The 23,600-nt window shown below is 39.1% G+C and overlaps 1 protein-coding gene across 5 annotated transcripts in view; it reads right to left on the bottom strand.

The window, feature by feature from the left end:
• Positions 1-8,928: 8,928 nt before the first annotated feature.
• The window catches only part of LOC136711978 (nck-associated protein 5), a 187,571-nt gene continuing 172,899 nt past the window's right edge, over positions 8,929-23,600 (bottom strand). For all 5 annotated transcript variants that reach the window (XM_066688605.1, XM_066688607.1, XM_066688608.1 and 2 more), the window contains 3 exons: positions 21,588-21,711; positions 20,825-20,991; positions 8,929-11,028 (listed from right to left, as the gene is read on the bottom strand). In XM_066688605.1, the coding sequence (XP_066544702.1) occupies positions 10,753-11,028; positions 20,825-20,991; positions 21,588-21,711 (567 nt within the window). In that variant the 3' untranslated portion in view covers positions 8,929-10,752. The remainder of the gene's footprint in view (positions 11,029-20,824; positions 20,992-21,587; positions 21,712-23,600) is intronic.

Consider the following 23,600-nt stretch of genomic DNA (forward strand, 5'->3'; position numbering starts at 1 on the left):
TGCGTTTGTATGCAGACTTTGTGTCATCTAGTACATAGATGGACTTCTATATATATATATATATATATATATATATATATACAGCTGTGCAGCTCATGTCCACACAGGTTCATGTGCGTTCAGTTTTCATTTTATGTTTACTAACAAAGTTTAGTTTCAAACTCAAAAATAATTCTTACAGATAGAAATGTGCCGAGGAGATCCATCTACAAACAACCATCTTCAGAAGCTTCCCCCCTCCATGTTTTTCAGTCAATCTTGACCTCCATACTATACAGTAGTTTAACCCTTTACACACGTCCGGTAAACTGAGTGGTCACAATAAAGCACAAGTAGTGGTTTCCCCTCTGTATGAAGCATTTTCTCTGTGGCTATAGTGATCAAAACGACTTTGATGGCTCAACAGGCTTGCTAGTGCTATATTTGACGATATTTGGATTAAATAGACAACAAATCTAAGGGTTTTGTAGGCACAATATACTGTAAACATATGAAAGATATGACACATGTCCAAAATTCATAATGTTCTTGTTCCAGAAAACAGTGTTCCAACGTTTCCAAGTTATAGTTGGCTGTTAGGTGACGTGTCTAAGTTCATGTGATGTAACTCTCTGTGAGTGTTGATCATGGGGGGCTGCTTTATCGTGGCACCGCTACACAATTGACTTATTGAATGCTGTATTATTGAAAACATGCTTTGTTTTAATGAAACAATCAATCTGCCTTCATTATAGCAAACTGTTTTACCTACTGTATTAATAGATGGTGGTATTTCCATAGTTCTGACACCAATAACATATTTATAGGCTTGGGTGCAGTAATATATTGGGAAACATGACCTTGACAATTTAATTTTGTGTATTAAATATACAGTAGGCCCACGTTGTCGTTGTGGTCTCCTGATAAGGCTTTCGAAGTAAATGCATTGACTCTGCATCGAGCAATGTCAGACGTTATTTATTTATATGAGCTAGATTAAAGGCAGCATGGCTGGGAAATCTTGTCTTTTCAATTTCTGCACTAGCCTGTGGAGCGGGACGCAAAGTCAGTTAACAAACAAGATGTACACATTCATCATCACCGCTTAACAGGACGTGAGACAATACGCACAGCCCATGCAGGCAGGTGTAAAATAATCATGCATTCATTTGAGGAGCTGCAGGGTCTTATTTTAATCTGTCTCAGTGCAAATCATGTTGACAACGGCAGAATTCATCACCAACAAAAATGCCTCCTGGAGGATAATTTAGTTGGGTAAAATGATACAACACTTGAGTTGTTCAGTTGCAAGTGTCTGTGTTCGTGTGTGCATGCATGTGTGTGTGCGTCTGTTTATGTTGCACAGCTCTTTCTGTTTCTGTTTTTCAATCCAGTGGCTTCTCCTTTCAGCCTTTCTAACCCCTAGCTGATGAAGGCATGCTTTGATCTGAGTCTGCCCAGTGAGGGAAAAAAACAAACAAGACTCTTACATGCCGAGTTTTGAAATAAAGTTTTTTAATACAGCTCAGTATGCCAGTTATTTTCTAGTCACCAACATATGCCATGGCAAGTCTAAACTCTGGATCCAGTACGGCTCGTGATGCTAAGCGATGTTGGCAGTGCCGAAAATATTTTTCATACAATTCTCCTTCATTCCATGCAGATCAAGTGCATTTACATTCGTTGTGCGATTAATGTCTTTGGCATTGTGGTCGCAATAATAACTAAGAATAGAACAATGGCAATGCCAGGGAAGGGGAATTTTCCCCCCACAAGCTCAATATGTGCCTCATTGGAAAAATGGCGTCCTGCACAAGGGCTTTCTCAGGTTTAAGTATATGTATCAAATGATAAACAGACAGAGTATGCTTTTAACTGTGCTGAGGGACAATTTAAACCCTAGCATGCATAAACACGGGTGGCTTACAGTTACTGTGAAGCATCATGAATTTTTAGCATGCATTTGTGCCCCCATAAAAGGCAGCTGCCTGCTTCATAAAGCCATGAACTGTTTATTGCCTTGTGCCAAGTAATAGCTGCCGTAATATTTCTGGTGGAACTTCTCCTTTAGTGGGTCCCCTACCTCACCTCTCCGGAGACACCTTCCTACATGGGACACCCCCCAAATAATAATAATTCAAATACTGTGATTCTTGATTTAAAACAAATGAATGAAGTAGCAAAGGGTCCAAAAATCAAATACAAGCTACTTACTGTCTTAAACTCCAGTGGATGCACAGAATCTATATTTTGTTAACAAAATAATCCGGTCCAGAGTTCAAACTAGAACAGAAACAACAGGTCTTTCTTCCCTGTTCAAGACTGGATGTCTTCCCTAGGTGGCTAATTGATCGTTAGTAATCCAAATCCCTAGCATTCCCCTGCTGCTCAATTGACCAATTAGAGTTCCCCTTGAAAGAAATCTACCCAAGGAGCAGAAACTCAATTCACACCAGGGCCGACAGTGTGTACTGACAAATACACTCCATGTATTACAGATTAGCCAGAAGAGGGTTGATTTGATTTACAATAAAACATTACGCTACCTCTGCTGAAGGAGGTGTGTGGCTTTTACTCGTTAGTTGCATTGCAGGCTGTGTTATGCAGTTCAGTCCGATGTAAAGGTGGTATACCGTGTACATTTTGTACATTTTGTACATTTCAAAATATCACTCTCCTGGTCACAAAAGCAAAGTTTGTGGGGAATAATAGCCTTTTTCTATACTTTTGAGACATAAGCAATTAGGAAATAACTTACTACCCAGGAACACAAATTGTGTTACATAGTGTAATCTGTTTTGTTTTAATATTGAATGTATACAGTCCTCCACTCAGAAATGTGTTAAGCAATAGTTGTAGGACTACAGACAGCTACACTGTGCATTTGCTCAAGTCTCAAGATGCACCTGTAGAGTGAGAAAACAATATGTATTCAATATACAGTCTATACTGAACGTCCCACCCATCTGACATGAATGCATTTTTCCTCATTTTCTGGTTTTCACAAATACAGTATTACCCAAACGAAAATGGCTGAAATTCTTTAATCAGAATCAGAATTGGTGCCATGACATTTTGCTCTCCTGCTCCTAACAATAAACAGTTAATCAGTCTGGCATCACCACGGGGTGAAGAGAACATTTGATTCCATTACAAATAAATCCAAAAAATCAACACCTCTGAACGTATTAGTCACAGAATATCCTCGATTGACTGTGACATCTAGAAGATGACAATTTAATTTATTTAGTTTTCGGTTATTATATCACGCGTTTGATCTCCCTGTCATCTATCAGTAGGGGGAAAATTAATTCCCAAAAATTAATTCACATTCATGTCTGCGTCTGATTTCCATGTTAAGTGATCACAGGGGAGGATCGTGGTAGAAATCACCGTAAACTGCATGGCATGTAAACGAAAGAGAGATATCCACCCACCTCCACCTCCCAGATTGTTGTTGTGTGTGTGTGTGTGTGTGTGTGTGTGTGTGTGTGTGTGTGTGTGTATATATATATATATATATATATATATATATATATATTGTAATGCCAAGAAGTTTATTTTAATAATCGTCTATCTAATGAGCTTCCATCAATATGAGTAGAAAAGGATGAGGACACACTCAGTTCTCAGTCTCTATGTAGTAAAAGTCTATCGCATTCTTGACACTTTCTGCACTTGTTATTTTTAAATGCTGAATCAACACAAATTCATCATGTTCAGACGTGTAGCTTATACAGTGACTAAAAGCCAGGACTGAAGTCATTACCTCAGACAGCCTGTCACTCGTGAAGGTTAAAAGGACCTTTAGTTTTAAATGATTATTTGTTTTCACACAAGGGCTACATAACAAAACCTGGCTGCACAAAAAAAACAAAAGGAGAAAAGGGAAGAAGTGAAAAACACATTCTGTCGAGAGTGAGTCTTGGCATCTGCAGGACAATTACTGCATCATTCTTTTATCACTTAAAACTGACAGCGTTCGGGGCATTTTAACCTCATTCTTGACTTCTATATGCATCTGAAAAAACACATAAAAGGTAGTTTCCCCTTTCCTTGTAAAAATGAATGAGCTTTGTGCGACGATTGACTAAGATCTCACATAAATGGTGAGGTCGTGAAATCTGGTTGCAGTTCCATTAATAACTCTACCTTTTAAAACAAATTCAGATGCTTCTGGGTTCTGGAATTGACAAAAACCTAGCATTCGAGGCTCCTTTCTGCTGACAGATATCCACAAAGTGCACTCAAGACTCCCAGTTAAATGGTATTAATTGAATTACGCCCAGAGAAGAACATGCTGACTGAGGGGTTGAGATGGCAAAACCACCTATAATGGCATTTTCAACAGAGGCACTGAATTTAAGTGAAAATGGTTAATGCAGGCACTCACTGACGCTAATGTGGGAGTCTAGTGTGTTTTTTTTGTTGTCGCTGTTTTAAAAAAGAGAATGACCAGCTTCATAACAATATTGTCATTCTTCCCTCTTCATATTTCATCTCACCATCTGTGGCCCACAGGCGAGCATCTACTGTACAAGGTGTCTCTTTCGTGATCGGGAGAATATTTCTCCTTTTTTTTTTTCAATCGCAGCTGACACAATCAACCGATGGCGTGAAGGCTACATCAGAGAACGCACTTTTTTTTGTAATGTGAGTTGTGCCATTTTGGGTCTCTTGCACAGTTGACAGCATTTCTAATTCTGAAGAAACAAACCTCTCTGAGGGCTCTTCACACGTCAACCACAGTAGATTAAGAGGAATATTTGTTGAGAGGCATTTGAGGATACGACTTCCATTCCTGATTGAAAGAACAAACACTTAGTTAAACGATGCATCAATAACTTTTGCTAATCCAGAGACGTAGCTAGAACAACTTTTATTTCCTGTGATCGCTGCTCACTCTCCAGAGCGAGCAGTGCTAGTTAATCCGACCACCTTCTGCTTCCTGAAAGATCGGCCTCCTTCGAAGTTCACCCACTTGCAGTCACCTTTTGATACCTCCCAGCTAAATTATATCCTAATTAATGCCATCTACTGCTGTGCTTCTCTGATGTAGGGGGCATTTTCTCTAAGATCTGCACTCAGACTACAAGTACTCAATTTACAGCGACATCAAAACCCTTGTGTGTTAATCCCTCATCTGTCACGGCGGTGTTTGCCTTTTTAGCCAGTGATGTCTCACTTTGTTGTGTAATGCTTTCAAGGTTGCAGAGAAAAAGGCAAACATTTGCTCACAAGACGGACGGATAAATACACCCAGGAAACAAACACGCCTGTATAAAACAGCCCTGCACTCGTTGCTAACGTTCATTTGTTAAAAGTGACCTTAAGGCAGCCCTTGAGCGAAAACTGTGGGGGAGGTTTAAACAAGAAACCCGCAAGGCTAATACCTGGGTGACTTCCACAGGTATTGGTATGATATTAAAGACCTGAACTGCCCCAAGAAAGGGAAGAACAATACGGCATTACAATATTGAAAAACCAAGAAAGCCAATTAATCTCTTCATTGATCGTTGACTATAGATACAGCCGACGCCAACGGAAATGACAGCATAAAACAGCTTCTCGGACACAATTCACTTATGGTTATGTCGGGTTCAGCTGGTAATGCAATTCATGAGGATTTCTCTGAACATTTTAGAGGGCTACACAGGATTATCTGAAAGTGACAGACTCTTCCTGAGGGATTTATGTGACTTACTTTTGTAGATTAGACTGGCTTATTCAATATGATTAAGCACCCTTAAAGAATATTAGATTTTTTCCAAGGTAGGTGAAACCAGGTGCATTTCACCAATGATGTTAAAAATGTGGTCATTCCCTCTCCACCCCACAAAACAAAAAGATATGTGTACTTTCCAAAATGTAAAATCATATTTTTTTCTGTTAGATACAAGTACTGCTCCTGAGATGTATTAAAGACAGATGGATTTTGTAAGTGTGAAATATGGCAGCTCTGATCCAGTCATTTCCAGTGCTGTACTGTGCAGGAATGAGATGCAAACTTTCAGGATTACAAGCATGTCTTTCCTGCACACCTTCTCTGCAAAGTCAGGTTTTATGTCAAGGCATTTATGATGCATCTTCTTTTGTAAATAAGGCAATATGTGACATTAGAACCATCGCATCAAAATGAGTTGATTAAAAAACCTGCAATATGTAATACTCCTCTATGCATACATGTAAATATGAAAAGCTGTTAATCACCCACATTTAAGTACCGCCCTTGGTTGATGTTGTGATGTTGGAGACGTGGATTGTGTCAGGGCACTTCGCTTCCTTCTGTGAACACCATCGCAGTGGCCTTGATATGCTGACCTTTAATAGAATACAAGACATAAAAGACACAAATGCAATGCAATGAAATTGTTTTATGTACTCAATAGGGTTGCCTACATATCCTGCTTTTCTTGTTTGCTTTTTGTATTTTTGGAATAGAAATGCATAACATCCGATGAATAAATGATACTGGTGGCTCGGTGTCCTAAATTCATTAAAAACATGAAAAGTGCAATCTGTTTTGAAGGGATCACAAGTGTGGGGGCACAGAGTGACCCATTTCTGCTCGACCATCTGAGGACAGACGTTCGGGGCCTCTTATGCAACCCTCTCTTCATCAATATTCAAGTCTCTTCATGTCTTCTCGCTGGAGTTTATATCCAGGCGCTATATTTCTACATTCACGCTTCATTTGTAACATTTCAGAGCCTGCTGCGTAGATTATTACAGAGGGTGTTGGGTTTAAACAAACGCTGGGCCACTCAAGCTCAGATGAATGAAGACAGTCACGTCTGAAAGAGGCAATCGATGCGTCTGAAGCAGTGATGGTTGCTGGGTACTGCGGTCTTACTGCTCCACCCACAGCGATGACACGAACCCATTCACGGCTGGCCTTATCGACAGTGTGCGAGTCCTACACGACAGATTTCATTTGTGGTGAATAATGAATCGTGTTGACCCTATCTGATCCACTTGAGAACAGAGCCGCCGACGCAGTGGTGGGATATTGTGTTTTAAGATCTTGATCAAATATTGTAGTTTGTTGCTTTTGTATGCTTTTCTTTATTCAGATCCTTCTCGTAATCAATGGCCATCTTAACCCCGAAGAGAGAAACTCCAGTGTGTTATTAAACAGCAGGAGGAAGTGTCATCTTTGGACTGCCACTACACAGAAATCAGTCGTGAAAATGTACACTCTTAATTCTGATCAATAAACTGGAGACTTTATCGTTTTCTCTGTGCTCAATCGTTGTTCAGAAATCTCATCCCACTCATGCGGGGGCTTCTGATGGCCTCGTCCTCCTAGCCAAGTCATTGTACCCTCAGCCAAGCGAGTCAGGGCCAAATAAAGTCTTGTAAACCTTCTGCAACGTACACGGATCGAGGTCGCCCTGAAATGAGAAATGTTTGTTCTCCTCGTTTCAAAAGAAGGGCGTGAATACTTTCAAGTGCACCTGTATACTATTTCCACACACACAGTGAAGTGTCCCTGTATCCCTTTCTTGCCTCATCACAGCCCTGGCCCCCACAGGTACATCATAAATGAAGCGTAACTCTGTATTTAACTGCATTCTCCTTTTGACCCCACGGCCCTGGGGCAGAACCGTTTATTCACTATTGCACTTTACGAGCCGTTATCCTGCATGAAATACTACGTAACCTTCCTCTGCTCTTGCGTAGCCTTCCACTCGACAACACAATCGCTGTGGTCTCTAAGCTGATGTCACCCACTTAAGGGCAGATGTGTTATTATACTGGCGACGCAGAATCAAAAGGGAAGGAAACAAAACTACATTTAAACGTTAACGACACTACTCATAAACAAACGCCGTGGCTGTTAAGCATTTTAATTCCTTTCATTAGTGACCCTGAATGTCCGCTCACTGAAACTTTCAACTGCAGTGTTATGAGCTTGTTGTTTTTGCATTTCAAAACCCCATGATAGACACACAACAATCTGCTTTCTGGTTAAACAGTAGATGGATTTGCTACATTTGTATATTGAATTATTATTTATAAATTAATTCAAACAATGTAATAGCATTTGACGGTGGCATCATATTTATAATATGCAAATCTAACCAGCCGTATTATATCAGGTCTACTCTGACATCAGAAGATCCACATAAATCCCTCAGTCTCTACTAGAAACTGAAATGTGAAAAGGAATAATTTGCCCTTCGCCTCTGCGCCCTATTTAACTTCCCTATGCCTTCAGGAGTGAACATGACTAATTGTTCTGCAGCCAATTTTAGCCTGTCTGAATTTCTTTTAATGTCAGAGAGCAACTCATTAGTCCACATTATATTGATTAATTTATGATTAGCTTCAGGGTTTCGGCATCCGATATCTGTGTTATTGTTCTTGTACTGTACTTATTTATGCGTTTGTTTATTTAGGAGCTTAACCACTTTGAATATCTGTTTAATACAAACCTCTTTTTGTAGTCAATTGCTCAAAGGTCTCTTGAGAAACCAGTCAGATAAATTAATAAAGCATTTCAAAGGTCCCAATGGTCTTTTATGCATGAAGATATTATTTTTATCTAACACTTTCACATTCGAGAGCTCAATATTTAATATTAAAAAAGGTATGTAAATGAGTACATTTCTATCTCGAGCTGCATATCTTTAGTGTCTGAGTTAAGTGGCAATATAACCAACACAAACGAACAAACGGACAAAACTAAGGATACACCTGCTTTTTGCAACATCTGTCCGTTGTTTCCCACATGTGTCTCTTTACTTAACCAATGTTTTCATCCTTTCTAAAACAGCAAGAGTGAGAATAAAACCTGAATATCGACACATTCACTTTTGTGACTCTTGTTCCTCTCTGTGATTGGCCCCGCATAGAAAACAAGATCACAAATAACAAAACAGATACAAATAATGTTCCCTTCTGAAGCAGGATGTCATTCTTTAAATGAATTGGTTGATACAGGACTGAGGAAAAATAGTTTATTTGTATATCATCAATTGTTCTTAAACTAGCATCTCATTTTATGAAGTGTAATCAATGGTTTTTTTAAAAACTGAAAAAATTTGAAATAATCGTATCTCTGACAACATCATTACATAACATATGGCATAAAGTTCTAATGTAACAGCAAAAAAAAATTGCACAAATTATTACCAAAGTAACACTGTTGGTACCATTGTATCTTAAACCTTAACAAGTATGGAAAAATCAGAAATAATACAAATACACTACTTTACAGCTCCATTTACAAAAGTAGGTATAAATACATCACAGCTAGAAAAATACAGTTGTCTTTTGAAATAGACTCTCTCCTTACATATGAACAAAGTTTCATAGAAAAACATGAAACGAGAAATACAGTTTGCTTCCCATCTGTTAGCCCCAGTTAAAGTGATCCGTATAGACACGGACTTTTCAAATCCCCCACAACACAGTGTTAAGGTGATGAAGGTTGTGCCAGTAGATTTTACAGAACATCAATAAAATATCTGTTTTTATGCCTACAATCTCTACAGACACTTTGAGGTTCCTCTGTAAAAAAAAAAAAAAAGACACAAAACCATACAAAAAGAAAGAAAATGATCAAGTTTGCAAACCGTTTCTTTTAAATAACATTTCAAGATCTCTATGTTGTGCCGGTGTCTGATCTCGCAGCAGAATCGTCTACAAACAACACTTCAAAGAGCACTGTTTACATACGCAACAGACGTACAAATGAAGTTAACAATCAAGAAAGAGTGGAGGAACTCGGTTTGAAATCCTGCACGGTTGTTGTGGAAAACAAGTGCTTATTTTTTGTGTTTGATTATTTTAAGAAATGCATGCTAGTTAGACTTATATGACTATATATATTTATTTGTGATGTTATTCCCCAGTTTAGCTGCACATACATTTCTGTTTATTCCAGCCTGGTTTAATACTTTTGGATGACAGCAATATGTAACAACAACTGTCAACAATCGTTCAGGGCTGGAAGCCTTTTTTCACATTCTTTTATTCTGTTTTCCATGATAAAAGAGGGTGGTATCTCTGCTTTGATTTCATGTTCAAAGGAATGTTTTTTTCTTTATCTTTTTTTACCATTGAACAATCTTGGAAACCACCTGGCCTTCGATGTGAAAATAAACTCCAGTTTACAAATAACAGCAGCTTGTAGTCATTTCTATTAATTTATTTAAAAGCAGTCCTGTCTTTGATCTGTACCGATACTGTCCTCTTGATTGCACCCTGTACAAATGTGCATAACATATATATATAAACAGATACATAAATAAAACTAAAGAGTGTAATTCTACTCGTTCCATCTTCCTGTCAAATGCATTTTGTTTTCCACAACAACACAGAGGTTTCCCTATATTGTCAAATCCCATTCTTTGTCAGACCGTATCTATATGTATAATTTAAAACTAATTTACTGATAAGCTAACAAACGGCGCAGTCGATATCTTTGAATCATTTATACTTTACGACAGATCTGTAAACCCGACATAAAATGTATTGCTTTTATTCCTTTTGCTACAAATATATTTCGCTTTAACTTTACACACATCTTTGTACAGTATTTATAACAGTGCAATGTTGCAACTTATTACTTTCTCTCTCAATGTTACTCTGCCATGAACCGCAGTCTAACAGTATTGCTGTCCGTACATTGAAAACGGGCCTCTCTGTCCTTATCGTGCCTTCGATCCTGCAACCCTGGATTCTTCTGTCCTTTTTATGACTTCTAATTTAAGTGCTCCGTAGGGACATCGGTGCTCGGTCGGCATCTCCGAGTCGCTATATCTTCTATACCTCGTTCGAGCCCTGACTGGCGCACGAGGAGAAGCTGTCGTACAACGAATCGCTGAGTGACTCCAGGCCGGGCTTATCGGAGCAGCTCGAAGAGGCTTCCTCCGTCCCGCCACGGCCCTCCGGCTGCCCCTCGGCCTTGTTCCCTGTCTTCCTGTCCTTCTCCGCGAAGATCCCACTGTTGCTGTTGATTTTGTTCAGGGACTCCAGGGAGATTTTAGAGAAGCTGGACATCTTGGGTTCTTCCTGCTTCTCTTCCGCTTGTTTAGTTTTCTGCCATGAAATAAATATAAAAGGAAAAGATTAAATGATTAATACAATCCTAATAATCCTATATAGCGAAGGGATTGCCTTGAGAGAATCTAGAAGCACATATACATTACAACTTGGCTTTGCTCTTTATTACTTGTATTGGATCCTGCTATTTTCCTACAGATTACATCTAGGCTTGCTGGTTATATAACCTTAATGTGGTAAAAGTAAGGAAGAAGTCTCCAACAGAGAAACCTTTTAGTCAACATGTTACTCCGTGGTTATGTTTTTAAAAAAAGTATGCTGTTGGCAGTGATTCAAATGTGGGGGATGTCGCCATATGGGTAATTACAATTGTGCTTAAAACGTTCACAAACCCACTTGCAATTAAATGGTTGCTAGTAGAAACTGATTGGAAGCGGCCAATTGAAGTTTCGTTACTAAAGACTCTGCTTCAAACAGACCATCCGGCAATTTTCTCTGGAATTCAAAATGAGTCAAAATCTTCTTCATAAATTTTCATTGTGTTTCCCCAGAGTCTGCCCAGCTGAACACCGGACAAATATAGTGCGGCGAAACCAGTGAAGGAGCTCCAGGGAACATTGAAATCAGATGCTATAGCAGTCGGACTAACTGAAATTAGATTGCACGCTACAGCAGACGTGCACACAACTGCAGCCGTTTCGCATTCGCACACAGTTCTCACAGAATATTTAATAAGAGCATTTTAATTTCCATGGAAGTTTACTATAGCTTAATCCGGTTAAAAAATGTATTGCATTGAAAAGTACCTAAATGCCGGCCTACATATTGTAGAGCGTACAACACGAATTTATCTCTTTTGTGTCTAATTGTCTAAGGAATAATAAGTGTAAACAAAAAAATGCAAATACACAAGCCACTAGATACTATATATTATATGTTGAAGTACACAATCGGGTTATTATTGCATTTAAAAGTAATAATATACAGCCAGCTGCATACTATTGTTCTAACATTGTATTGTCTGGAAATGTTGATTTTGCTCTCTGCACACAATGCAACCCGGCCCCCAGCTTTCCGAGAAATAAACAAGCTTAAAAATTTAACAATGCGATTTCCATTGTGCTGCAGGTTAAATATGGAAAATGAAATGGGGGAGAAAACAGAAAAAGAAATCAAAGAATAGGAGCAATATCAGCAACCTGCAGAACAGTGGTAAAAATGTACAAGGAGGAGATTAGATTCTATGAGGTGATAAACTGGTTTTAATTACAGAGATTGACTGCGGTTTCTATTCTGGGTTGTTATTTTAGGTCATTTAGTGTGAGGGGCGCCTAACAACCATCTGTACTCCTTCGATGTAATGAGACTCGGCCGCCGTTGCGGTACAGACGGGCTTGTGTGTGTGTAGTGCGCCTGAGATGGGTTTGTGCAAGATCACTATGTAAACGGCTCCTGCTTTTAATTGGAGAATGCAGGAGACAAACCTCACCCCCTCTCTTCTGCTGCGAGCTAAATAAAACCATATTGTGTTAATTCATGATTAATTGTGTTTATTCAAGTGGATGCAAAAAAAAAAGCAATTATTCCAATCCATGCTTTAAAAAAACAACGTTCTATACCTTTGCATAACTGATAATGAAACCAGCGAACATATACAGATATTAATACATACAGCATAATAAAAGAGACACTAAACTAATAGAAGACAGTGGGGGGCTTTGTGAAACGTGTGGCGTCGGGTGAAATCAAAGTTTTCTCAATGTGACTGTGCGGTAACAAAGCACTAATAAGCTATAGAGTGAGAATGACTATCCACCGTCGATGATTCCCCCAGGTCAGACAGTGAACAGATCCTTATTTCTGCTACTGTGTTGACAATAGTTATTACATCCATGCCAGCAGGTCTTCAAAACATGTTTTTCTTTGTCCGTATACTTTTTAATGAACTTCAGAGGCGAGCTGTTAATGGCTACTGCTCGAAGACAATCTTTTAAACAACAGTGCAGTAGTTAAATCAGTTAGCTGCAATGACTTCACCTGCCTCTCTGAAGTGCGCTCAGTGATCTATGGGCAAGCTCTTAGCAAAGATTTTCAAGTCAAAGAAAACAATTATTGTAGAAGCTTCTATTCTGCAGAATAGTAAAGCACTGACCCGGTCAGTCCTTTAGCACTGAATCTTTTATACTGGGGTGAGCTTTCTGAAATTGCATGTCTACGAGCGATATAAGTGGTCACAGAAATACATTATTTTATTTTATTTTTTTGTACATTGTGGAATGGTACAAAAACCCTGCAAGCCATGACACCAATCCAGGAGCTCAGCAGCAAACTCCTCCGAGTAACGGCTGGAGAAAGTAAAAAAGTTCTGAGGATTAGAACGAGATCCTCAAAATCAATACGGCCAAAACAAAATGGAAATCGAGGGACAGAAAAAACGCTGCATGTCTGAGTGAAGGGGTCACATTTCATTTTCAGGCCCGTGTTTCTAGGAGTGTGATTGACCAGATGTAGGACCGGAATTATGGAGAGAGAGAATGCATTTCCCCATGCACAATTTAAAGGAGAAGCTTTTACTGAATAATACACTGGTTTAACTATGTCCCCCTGTACGACAGTGCAGGGTCTCCAAACCTACAAAATACTGAAACTGATTTCGAGCAGCTTGTGTGTAACGTGTATATATTATTGATAAAGTGTTACCAAACCAAACAAGGAGTCTCGCTCAAGTGAGTACACTTGTGCAGTTGCCTCACAATGAAAGTTCCCAATTCATTATTCGGTCCCTTTCACACTAAGGCCGCTGCCAAGCGCACATTGGAAACGGAGTCCTGTGTCCCCAGCTGCACCACGAGAAACAAAGTCTTCAACTATGATTCATAACAAGGTACCGCCAAATCGTTTATTAGACACAGTTTTTTAGGCTGTAAACAAAACTCCCCGTGTGAAAGTGCTGTATCAGACTGTCCTGCCCAACAGAGACCTCACATTGCCGAGATAAATGGACTCAAGCTCGCTTTCCACTGCCAAGGCTAAAATTGCATTATAATACGCATCTCAGCAACCAAAAACATTCTCATCGCTAGATTTTATTAGTATTGTTACAGGGGTTTGTTGCACCTAATATTTATCATTGTGTTGGACCTAATATCAGCCCTTCCTGGTTATCAGCCAATAGCAAGTTAGGTTTTTACTATAGGGTGTGATGTTTTATAGAGAAATTGAGTTAGTGAGTGAGCTGATTGCTCTCTGGCTCCCGTTTCGGACATTAGTCACACGTTCTGGGCTGTACTGCGAGAACTGCTATTTATTTTGCCTTCCTGACTTATTTAAATAAACAATTGCTTTGTCGTGCACATATTTCAATAATGACACACCAAAAACGCACACACGACATTATAATTAAAAGTTTGCTTCTAATTTGGCTCGTGTGCATGAGGCGAAAAGCCTGACGTTGGATCGCACACAAAAACCTTTTCTCTGTGCCCCTGGTTTGCTCATTATGCGGCTGAATATTAAAACTGCCCTGACGGTGGATGACTTGTTTATTTTAATTATTCTAGTCAACAACGTGAGTGTTGCCAGCGAACACAAAACATTTATACACATAAGTGTAATTAATTGTTATAAAAAAAAATCCTTTTAGTGAATTGCTTTTGTCCACGAATAGAAACAATAGATTGGATACCCAGTGTAATATTCCCATTGTGATCCAGCTACGCAGGGTGATGTATGTAATGTCAGAACCGCAACACCTTCAACTCCCTGCTGCTTTTTTAATGGAGGGATGAGGTTAGGAGTCCTTTAATTACAGAGCTGATTGGGGGATGCGGAGCGGAGTTAGACAATGGTGAATGAAATAAAGGAACTGCATTTCAAATCGCAGATGTGTCCATTATCTTTAAAACAATGCTGAGATATTGATTTCAGAACTATATATTTTATAAATATATTTGTTTTGATTCCGCCTAAAGAGGCTGATTGGGTGGTGTTGTCATATACGTGACTTACTGTAGCAAACGAAATACTCACAGCCATGAAATACATGCACAGAATGAATATCGATATCGATACTTCTACTGACGATAATCAAAAAGTTAATAATCATCATCAGCATTGACCCTGACCTAATCAATACTGTGACACAAACATCAACCACACATTATAATGACAAGAAGTGACTGAAGGCCTTTTCCTCTCAGTGGATTCTTGTGTCTGCCTAATCCAAACCTGCCATCCAGTTTTTAATTGACACTTGGTGGGGAAGACAGTCTATAATCACATATTTGAGGTTTTGATCAGTGAACAGTCTGGGTGTAGAGATGAAAATACAGGGACAGGCGGAGAATTCTCAATTTAACAGCCATCAGCTAACACAGGAGGCTTCTGTGATACCTTGAACTAGAAGTTTTAAGGTTATACAGCTCAGAAGTGTGTGACCCTGCAGGGCAGCATGCAATCGCAACAGGGAAACTAAACACAGGTCTGACCTGTCCCTTTGACAGGCGTTTTTTCTAACATTTTATATATATATATATATATATGTGTATAAGAATTTGAAATGTGTGTAAGTAATTCTTCCGGGAATAGTGTATTTTAAAGCAACATTACAGACCTGTCACTACTGTACATATCTATCAATATATTGCACATTGTTTGACAGATTGCATGATTTAAACTATTACCTTTTTGGAACAATCAACTTGTGGCTCGACACTTTGGGGAAAACAAACGGTGGTTGTATTATTAGAAGCATTGACCTTCAGCACATTGTACAGTTATCTCTTACCTACAGGACTGTTAATGTTGTGGATCGCCAAATGCATTGCAGTACTTGATATAATATACACAAACGACAGATAGATAGGTAGATAGACAGATATACAAAGTTTGATTGTCATTATTTCTCTCCTTGCTTAGTACAAGTGATCTGCAAATAGGTTTGTGATAACTCCTCTTTTAATGAAACCTTTATGGTGCATTAGCAGAAGTGTGAGCAGAGTGTGGTTGTGGAGTCATTTGGATGTAATTTAGTCAAACAGATTTTTTTGTATCCAAAGTATGCAAATTATTTTATCCACAGATGCACCCAATTGTCATAGCGACACATTCTGGACATAAAATCAGTTCTGGGAGCAAAATGATACTTGCTTAATGACTTTCCTATGCAACGTTGATGTTTTAATGTTTAATGTTTTAACACCTAATAAAGGGGCATTTTCAGAAACACACTTTGGTATTTTCCTCTCAGTGCAGAACTAAGACATTCCTCTTGAACTGCGTGTGGAATATAAACTTAAAATATCGTCTTTTTAACTCAAATGTGTCTCAAAATGGGAATATTATGCTGGATGCATTAGCAATGTGGAGCACAGTAAATATTATGTTACTTAATGAAATTGTAGGTTATTGCTGATTAGGGACTGCAAAACTAGTGCAGTACAGATTTTTCTTCCCCCCCCCGAGTCTTAAAAAAGAAAACATTGATGGCATTTATCAATGAGCTTCATTTAAAACTACACAGCATATTCAATTAAGAAGACTTGGATCTCGAGCACTCAATGAGTCAATGGCAATGAATGCATTAATTTATCTTTTTCAACCTTTCCGTTCACATCTCTGTGTTGCCGAGAAAAGGCAAGTCAGCCCAGTTGCTGAGGAATGAAGGATGCTCTGCATTATGTAGATTGATTGTGATTAGTGATTAGTGTTTGCGGTTCGCGACAGCGGGGAAGAGCAATCATAGGTTTCTGATTCAGTTCCTTAACAGCACAAGGAAATACTTTATCTTGTTGAGGTGATTGGGGATAATTTTGAGGAATGCAATTACTCTTCTAGTCTGGGTGCCAAATATTCCCTTTAATAAACAATTGCTAATCAATATTCTGGAGAAAAACAAACAGAGGAAACAAATCAAATACAACAACCAAAAAAAGGAGGATTTCATTGTCAATGAACCATTTATATCAAGAAAATCTAATAAAAAACAATTTGTATTTGATTTCTCTGATGCAGAATGCACGTTTAGCAACATCTTCTTTCCTCTGCCCTGCATAGTTATTTCTGATGCCTTTAAATACACGAGAATAAAAGGAAATTGCAGATTCTGCACATACACGTTATTTAATTTCAAACTGATTTCACAAGGTCTACAGTCACTGACATTTGATTGATCATGTACATCTTAGAGTTTGCTAATATGAAAGAGGGCTTTTGATTTAGAAATAATACAAAAGAAAAAACTTTCTTGAAATGTACGAATTATATAAAACTGAATTGAATGCCCCCAGGTGAAAGAAACAGTGGCTTAAATAAACATTAAAGACATAAATATGCACCGTAAAAGAAATCGGTACGGATGTACGCCAAATATGTGACATTGAAATATTGCTTTTTGTAAAGAATCCAGATCTTAATAATTCTACATGAAGAATATGAGTTCAGCCACCCAGATACAAATGATACAATGTTAAAATTGATATCCAGGGCTTTAAATATTCTGAAATGAAATAAGTTTTGGGTAGATGTTCTCATTGAAAGGTTCTGCCGTGACTACAGGCCACGTCAGTAATTTGTCAATGACATTTGCATGCTTCGGCAGCTCAGCACCAAAGTGCTTCACATTTCACAATGCCGGTAATTGCCAAAGTCCTTTGTAGTGGAGATCACATCTATTCATCAGCATCTGGACTCACTAAGGAGATGCCTTCTACGGGTCCGAAATGGTTTGGACCATTTTAATCACTGACTCTATCTTTCTGCTGTTAAATCTTTATGAAAATACTTTTAAATCTCCCCTGAAACATCATTTTCTCATTTCTTATCCAGCCGACACTTTCCCCCAAGAAGATGATAAAATACAGGAAGCAATTAGTTATGGAAAAGAAAACAACAAACAGAAAACAATGCCAACCAACACTGGCACACATGTATTTAATTTTTTTCTCCTCCCCCCCAAAGATCAATTGTGTTTCTAGAAGCAGACTTAAGGACTAATGCCGGCGTTATTGTCTATTGTCAGAGTGGAGCGGGTTTCCAGCAATCTCTATTAAAGATCAACTAAAGAATGGAATAATCCTGGGAAGACGCGGGCCCGCGGGCCCAGCTGTCAGGAAGTGTCTCAATGATGAATGGAGGGCAGTTGAGGCCGTGAGGACTCTGATGTGAGCTGCTAAAGTTTACATCACTCCCCTGAGTATTTGTGAAAGGTTATTAAAGACACTTAAATCACACAGTTGTTGCCTTACAAACTTTGCAAACTGATAGGGACCTAATGCCCCATGCCCAGATTCTGTTATTATAATTATTATGATTATTACTGTGTGTGTGTGTGTTTGAGAGAGAGAGAGAGAGAGCCCCTCTTAGAGATATAGTGTGTGTGCTGCATTACCACTGCTTCCACGCTTCATTTGTATCTATTATATATAAAAACACCTCATAACATATGATTGTTTTCCAGTTAAACACGTTCTTTTTCAAGATGACAAAACAGAGTCTTGATCTGATCAGTCAAGATCAGGATGAAGGAAAGATAAGAGGATGACACCCTGTAAAAGACAATTCTCTGGTGGCTTGATGCAGGTCATCACCACACCCCCCCATTCCCTGATGCTTTATCAGATAATACTACGTTTGTAAAAAAGTAATGCTGATATTGTGCTGTATGTTAGTGAATTACAGCCTTACACACGACGGCAAATGTGAACAATAAAGCAGTTCTCCTGTGCGTATCTCCCAAACATTATCTGGCCAAAACATTTCCCTTGTTAGATGATCATTACTTCCATAGCTGCCACACAGACACTTTGTCAGAATGTATTACACGTGTGGCACTGTTTTGCCTGATTTCACCAATATCATCACACTGAACGCACTCAATCTTTCAAAGCAAGATAGCAGGCGAGTGCGGGACGTTTAAAAGCTCAATTTATGCCCTATCTTAATGGAAGTCTCAAACATAATACACTTCATTTGCGATTTAATATCTCAACCTTCGCAGTGACGCCAGATATGAGGGATTTCCATTTGACCCGCGTGTATCGCATTCAACGTGGAAATATGAAAGCTACAGTTTTAAAAACTGATGCAGAGACCGGCTGCCCCAAACAATATTTCTCTGCGCTAAATCTGTTTCATCAATCATAGCGCTGCTGAATTCCACGGGATGTATAACTCTTGTTTCCAAAGAGAAATTGATTCTCCTGTTTTAGTTTTGTGAGTGGATTTTTTCCCCTCTTGCTGGCTGGCTGCACAGACTCCCTGCCTGACATGTCGCATTCCTGAGGGGAGGCTAATCAAAAGCATAGTAATGCTGGTCTTGCAGTCCCTCCCTGCATAACGGCTCATTAGAAGACCCAGTCTAAAGCCATCACCCCACTGGTGTCTCCTTCTCAGAGTCTTCTCTGTAATTGAACCAAAAGCCCTGTCATGACACATTGCGTCTTTGACTTTGGCTCTATCTCTCAAGACACCCTTCTTTTATGTGAAAACTTAAAAACTTTCAGCACACAACACATCTAGACATCCATGTACATATGTTATATCTGAACTGTGAAGAAATGTCAATATTGCCTATACTTCATGTCCATTTCAATATTAAATTGTTTAAAAATAAAAAGGTATGTTTGTTATTCTTCTACAGTGTATGCTTTTTCTTTAGGCTGAGCTTTCTTACCCAGTATGGATTTCACATTGGAGGGAACTGCTCTCTGACGTTATTGTACTGCGCCAGGCCAGAGAAGAATGAACTCGGAGCCAATCGACTCTGTTTTCATAGACCCTGACCCTCATTTGTCATCGCGTAAAGTTAAATACTGTTAGGCAAATCTCCCGTGACATTGCACACATGCGCCGCGCCACACAGATCGAATGCAATTACGCTGTTTGTGTTTTGTTTCTTATGAAAAGAGGAGAACTTTTTTGTTTTTTCTTGCAGACCTGTGGGTTTCTTCAGGCGTGTTTAAGTAACACTTCATTGGCCTATTGATAGGGATAATTAGTGAGTAGAAAAAGTAATTCACATGATATAGTCTGAGGAGCTACATGTAGTGACCAACTTAGGAATGGATGTACTTTGCATGATGTATGTTTTACTGATTTGATTAACTACAACTGTTCTCTATGCCTTGTTTGTGAATATAATGTTGTTTATAGAGATTTCTTAATATAAATTATCCCTCGAGTACACAACGAATTAAACTTGGCATGTTTTTTTACATAAACACTTTTTTCTAAGAATATACCGCCTCGCATTTCCCATAAAGCACCCGACTGTCAAACCGATCACAATCCCCACCATTCAGGGCGATATCAATGGGATGCGAGAAGCTTGACTGCCAGAGTAATTCACTGTGTCCCGTCTGGAAGCCTAACCTATGAATTGAAGGTTAGTGATGTTAATGTTGAAGATTTGCCGTCGTCGGGTGAATTATGTCCCATCAGCGCGCACTTTCATGTCATGTAATGCCATTCTGCTACAGGAGAGAGATGGCGGAAGTGTGGAGAGATCTATTGGAGAAATAATTCAACTCCTCCGGTAAAGTTGAGTGTGTTATTAAGACTTTTCTCCAGTGCGGAGCTTTCTAGTCTAACCATTATGAGGGCCAATCATCCCTTGCCCCTAGAAAACGCATAATCCACGTAGCTTTAGGAGGGGGCCGTTACAGCCTTTCTGAATCCCAACGTGTCTGCTGGAGCTCGGATGATTGCAATCGCTGCAACCAGAGCACGATTGCAGGATTTTTTTTCCTCAAGGAATTCAGAAACTCGGCCCTCCTATGGACTCTCCCTCCTATAACTCTGAGGTTCAATGGGGAAAAGGGGTGTTTATACTCACATTTGGGCTTTCCTCAGTCTTCCCCTCGGTGCTCGAGTCCTTGTGCATAAAACCGTACTGCGAGACGTCTTTGTGCGCTTCCTCCCCAAAGTGGACGTGGTAGAAATCCATAATGGACATGGGGTTTGCCACAATGCTCTTCTTTACCACTGGCTCATCTGGGGCAACTATGTGGAAGACGGGATGCAGCTTAGACCTCCTGAATCAACTCGGTCAATTAGCATTTGAAATACGGCGGTTAAAAGGTTTCAGTTGGTGACCTTGGCTCTCGGTCACAGTGGTTAAGCGTGTTTCAGTCCAGCTACACACTGAAACCAGTTACATACTTTCAAAGCACCATGCCTTAATCTGTAACTATACCTGACATTTTTAGTAGCCTAATACACAAGCTATATTTTAAATTCAATTAAATTTGTATTTGTATAGCGCCCTTCACAGGGTAGCCACAGAGCACCTTACGGAATGATAAATATACTACAACAAAATAAATAAATAAACCTCAAACAGTTTAAATTAAGAAAACCAACATAAAATAAACCATTAGGCATGGAGGAGAGAAAGCGGATGGCAGATAGCTAACAGAGAAAATACATCTCTGGGGCTCCACATAAACAAACAAATGTTACATAATTATGAATATTTAAAAGACAAACTTGGTATTCACAAACTATTAAAAAAATAATAATAAAAAGACAAATAAACAGATAGTGAGGTTTACACAAACATGAGCTGATATTTTCGTTTGACTAATGGCTGTTCTAACCTTGCCTGCTGTTCTTCATGGGGTCCGACAGCGTGTCACGACAAGAGCTGTTCTCACTCGATTCGTATTCGGATTCGCTCTCACTGCTGCTGCCTGGATATGTGCAAACTCGTAGCGTCCTGTCCTGTACAGAGAAACAAAACTGCTATTAGACTAACATACACATCAGACTTGTAGGACCACGGCTAGAAAAGCATTTCAGAAAGAAACCCAATTCCACAATGAAAAGGCCGACAACGCAATCTAAATTAGCCTGATACGAATGTAATCATTAGCAATTAATTCCGTGATCACCGAAATGTGCCTCGCCCATCCAAAGGGAATGTGCCCCATTGAACCGCTTTGATTAAAAAACCTGATCCCGGTTCCCTATGCAAAGTTCAAACACACAGATATATGGTTTGCATACGATCATCGATATGCGCAGTTTTAACAAAGGTAGGCCCAAAAACTTAATGGGAAAATGTAAGTTCTCCGCATAAAAAACAGGGGTCGCCAAGAGGTGTTAAACAATCTCGTTCCTTTGACCTGAGAGCGAAAAAAGTATCTTTCTAGTAAATCTAAATCTAAGAAACGTTTATTATTGTTTAAGGTACGGAAGCATATCTGTTTTACGTTTTCAATCCTGAAATCCTCAGGCAGTCTAACACTTGTTTTTATCTTCTCTCTTGCTTCTGGCGGTTGTGTCCCATTATTAGCGGGCGTTTTATAACGAGCCAAGAGCTGATGAGGTGATTACTTAATTATTCTCCGGATCAATCTCACTGGAGTGGCTTAATTGACAGCTGGAGGTTTTGGACAGAGACGGATGTGGGTTGGCTCTCTCACGCACCTGCGATACACACAGATCTGAATAAACGCCCTGATCTTTACATTAAAAGATATATATTTGTGTTATGTCTTAGGCTAAGGGGACTTTAAATTGTAAATATAAGAATAAACAGTGTCTAAGACTGTGTTGATCTGTCCTCAATGTTAAGGAAACTGGTTTTACATTTTAAAAGGCTGACATTATAAATTCAAATAATAATAACAATACTTTTATTATGAAGCCATTTAGCAAGTCTGTCAAATAACTTAACATATTTCTGACAGTAAATTGCATTCACCGCTTACAATAGTAGCATAAATAAGTGTGCCTTCAGTGAATAATAAGCACACTAAACACTTCTGATGTGCTTTGAGGAGATCAATACAAAACACGGCTGCCCAGAGCAAAAGGTTACAGATTTACATTTGACTCTAGCTGCATGACGCAAAATGTCCATCCTCGGTAAATGCTGACACGTTAAGTGAAGGGGTTGTAAAAGTGAAAGTCCTCTGGGTGAAATGTAAATGACAATCCCTTGCTGGGTTCTCCGGTGATGAAAACCCCATCAAACCTGACGCTCAACAATCCCCTTGATTCGGACGCTCAGGATACAATTCTGGTGAGGAGACACTTGAGGTTCTTTGTGTTTTTAGCGGCACTGGCTCGAGTGACAGGGAAGATTGGGCTGGAGAATGTAATTATGTGGTTGTGTCACAATACTATTCCGACAGACCGTGAACTGTGACAGAGATGAGGACAATAATACAGTATCTTGGGGGGTGGGAAATGATTACAGTGGACTCACAACTAATCTTCCAATCTGTCCATCAAGATACTCTTCGGTTGTAAGGATACATCATAACCACATCCTGCGTATATTGACACAAACTCACTCACCACAGCACTACTGAGAAATGGATTAACTTGGCAAGACTCTTGATCAACCCGGCTGCTGGACTTTTGAAACTCAAAACATATTCTTTTCAGAACAATACGTATATTTTTTTTACGTATATTCAAAGGGACATAGATAATATTTAGTTCTGGGCCAACACCTGGCAGATGAAATTCAATGTGGACAAGTGCAAGGTATTACATGCAGGTAACAAAAATGTCCACTATAATTACACTATGGGAGGAATAGAACTAGATGAAGTAACACATGAGAAAGATCTAGGAGTCTATGTGGACTCCTCACTTTC

The sequence above is a fragment of the Amia ocellicauda genome, chromosome 16, assembly GCF_036373705.1.
Source record: "Amia ocellicauda isolate fAmiCal2 chromosome 16, fAmiCal2.hap1, whole genome shotgun sequence".
Classification (NCBI taxonomy): Eukaryota; Metazoa; Chordata; class Actinopteri; order Amiiformes; family Amiidae; genus Amia; species Amia ocellicauda.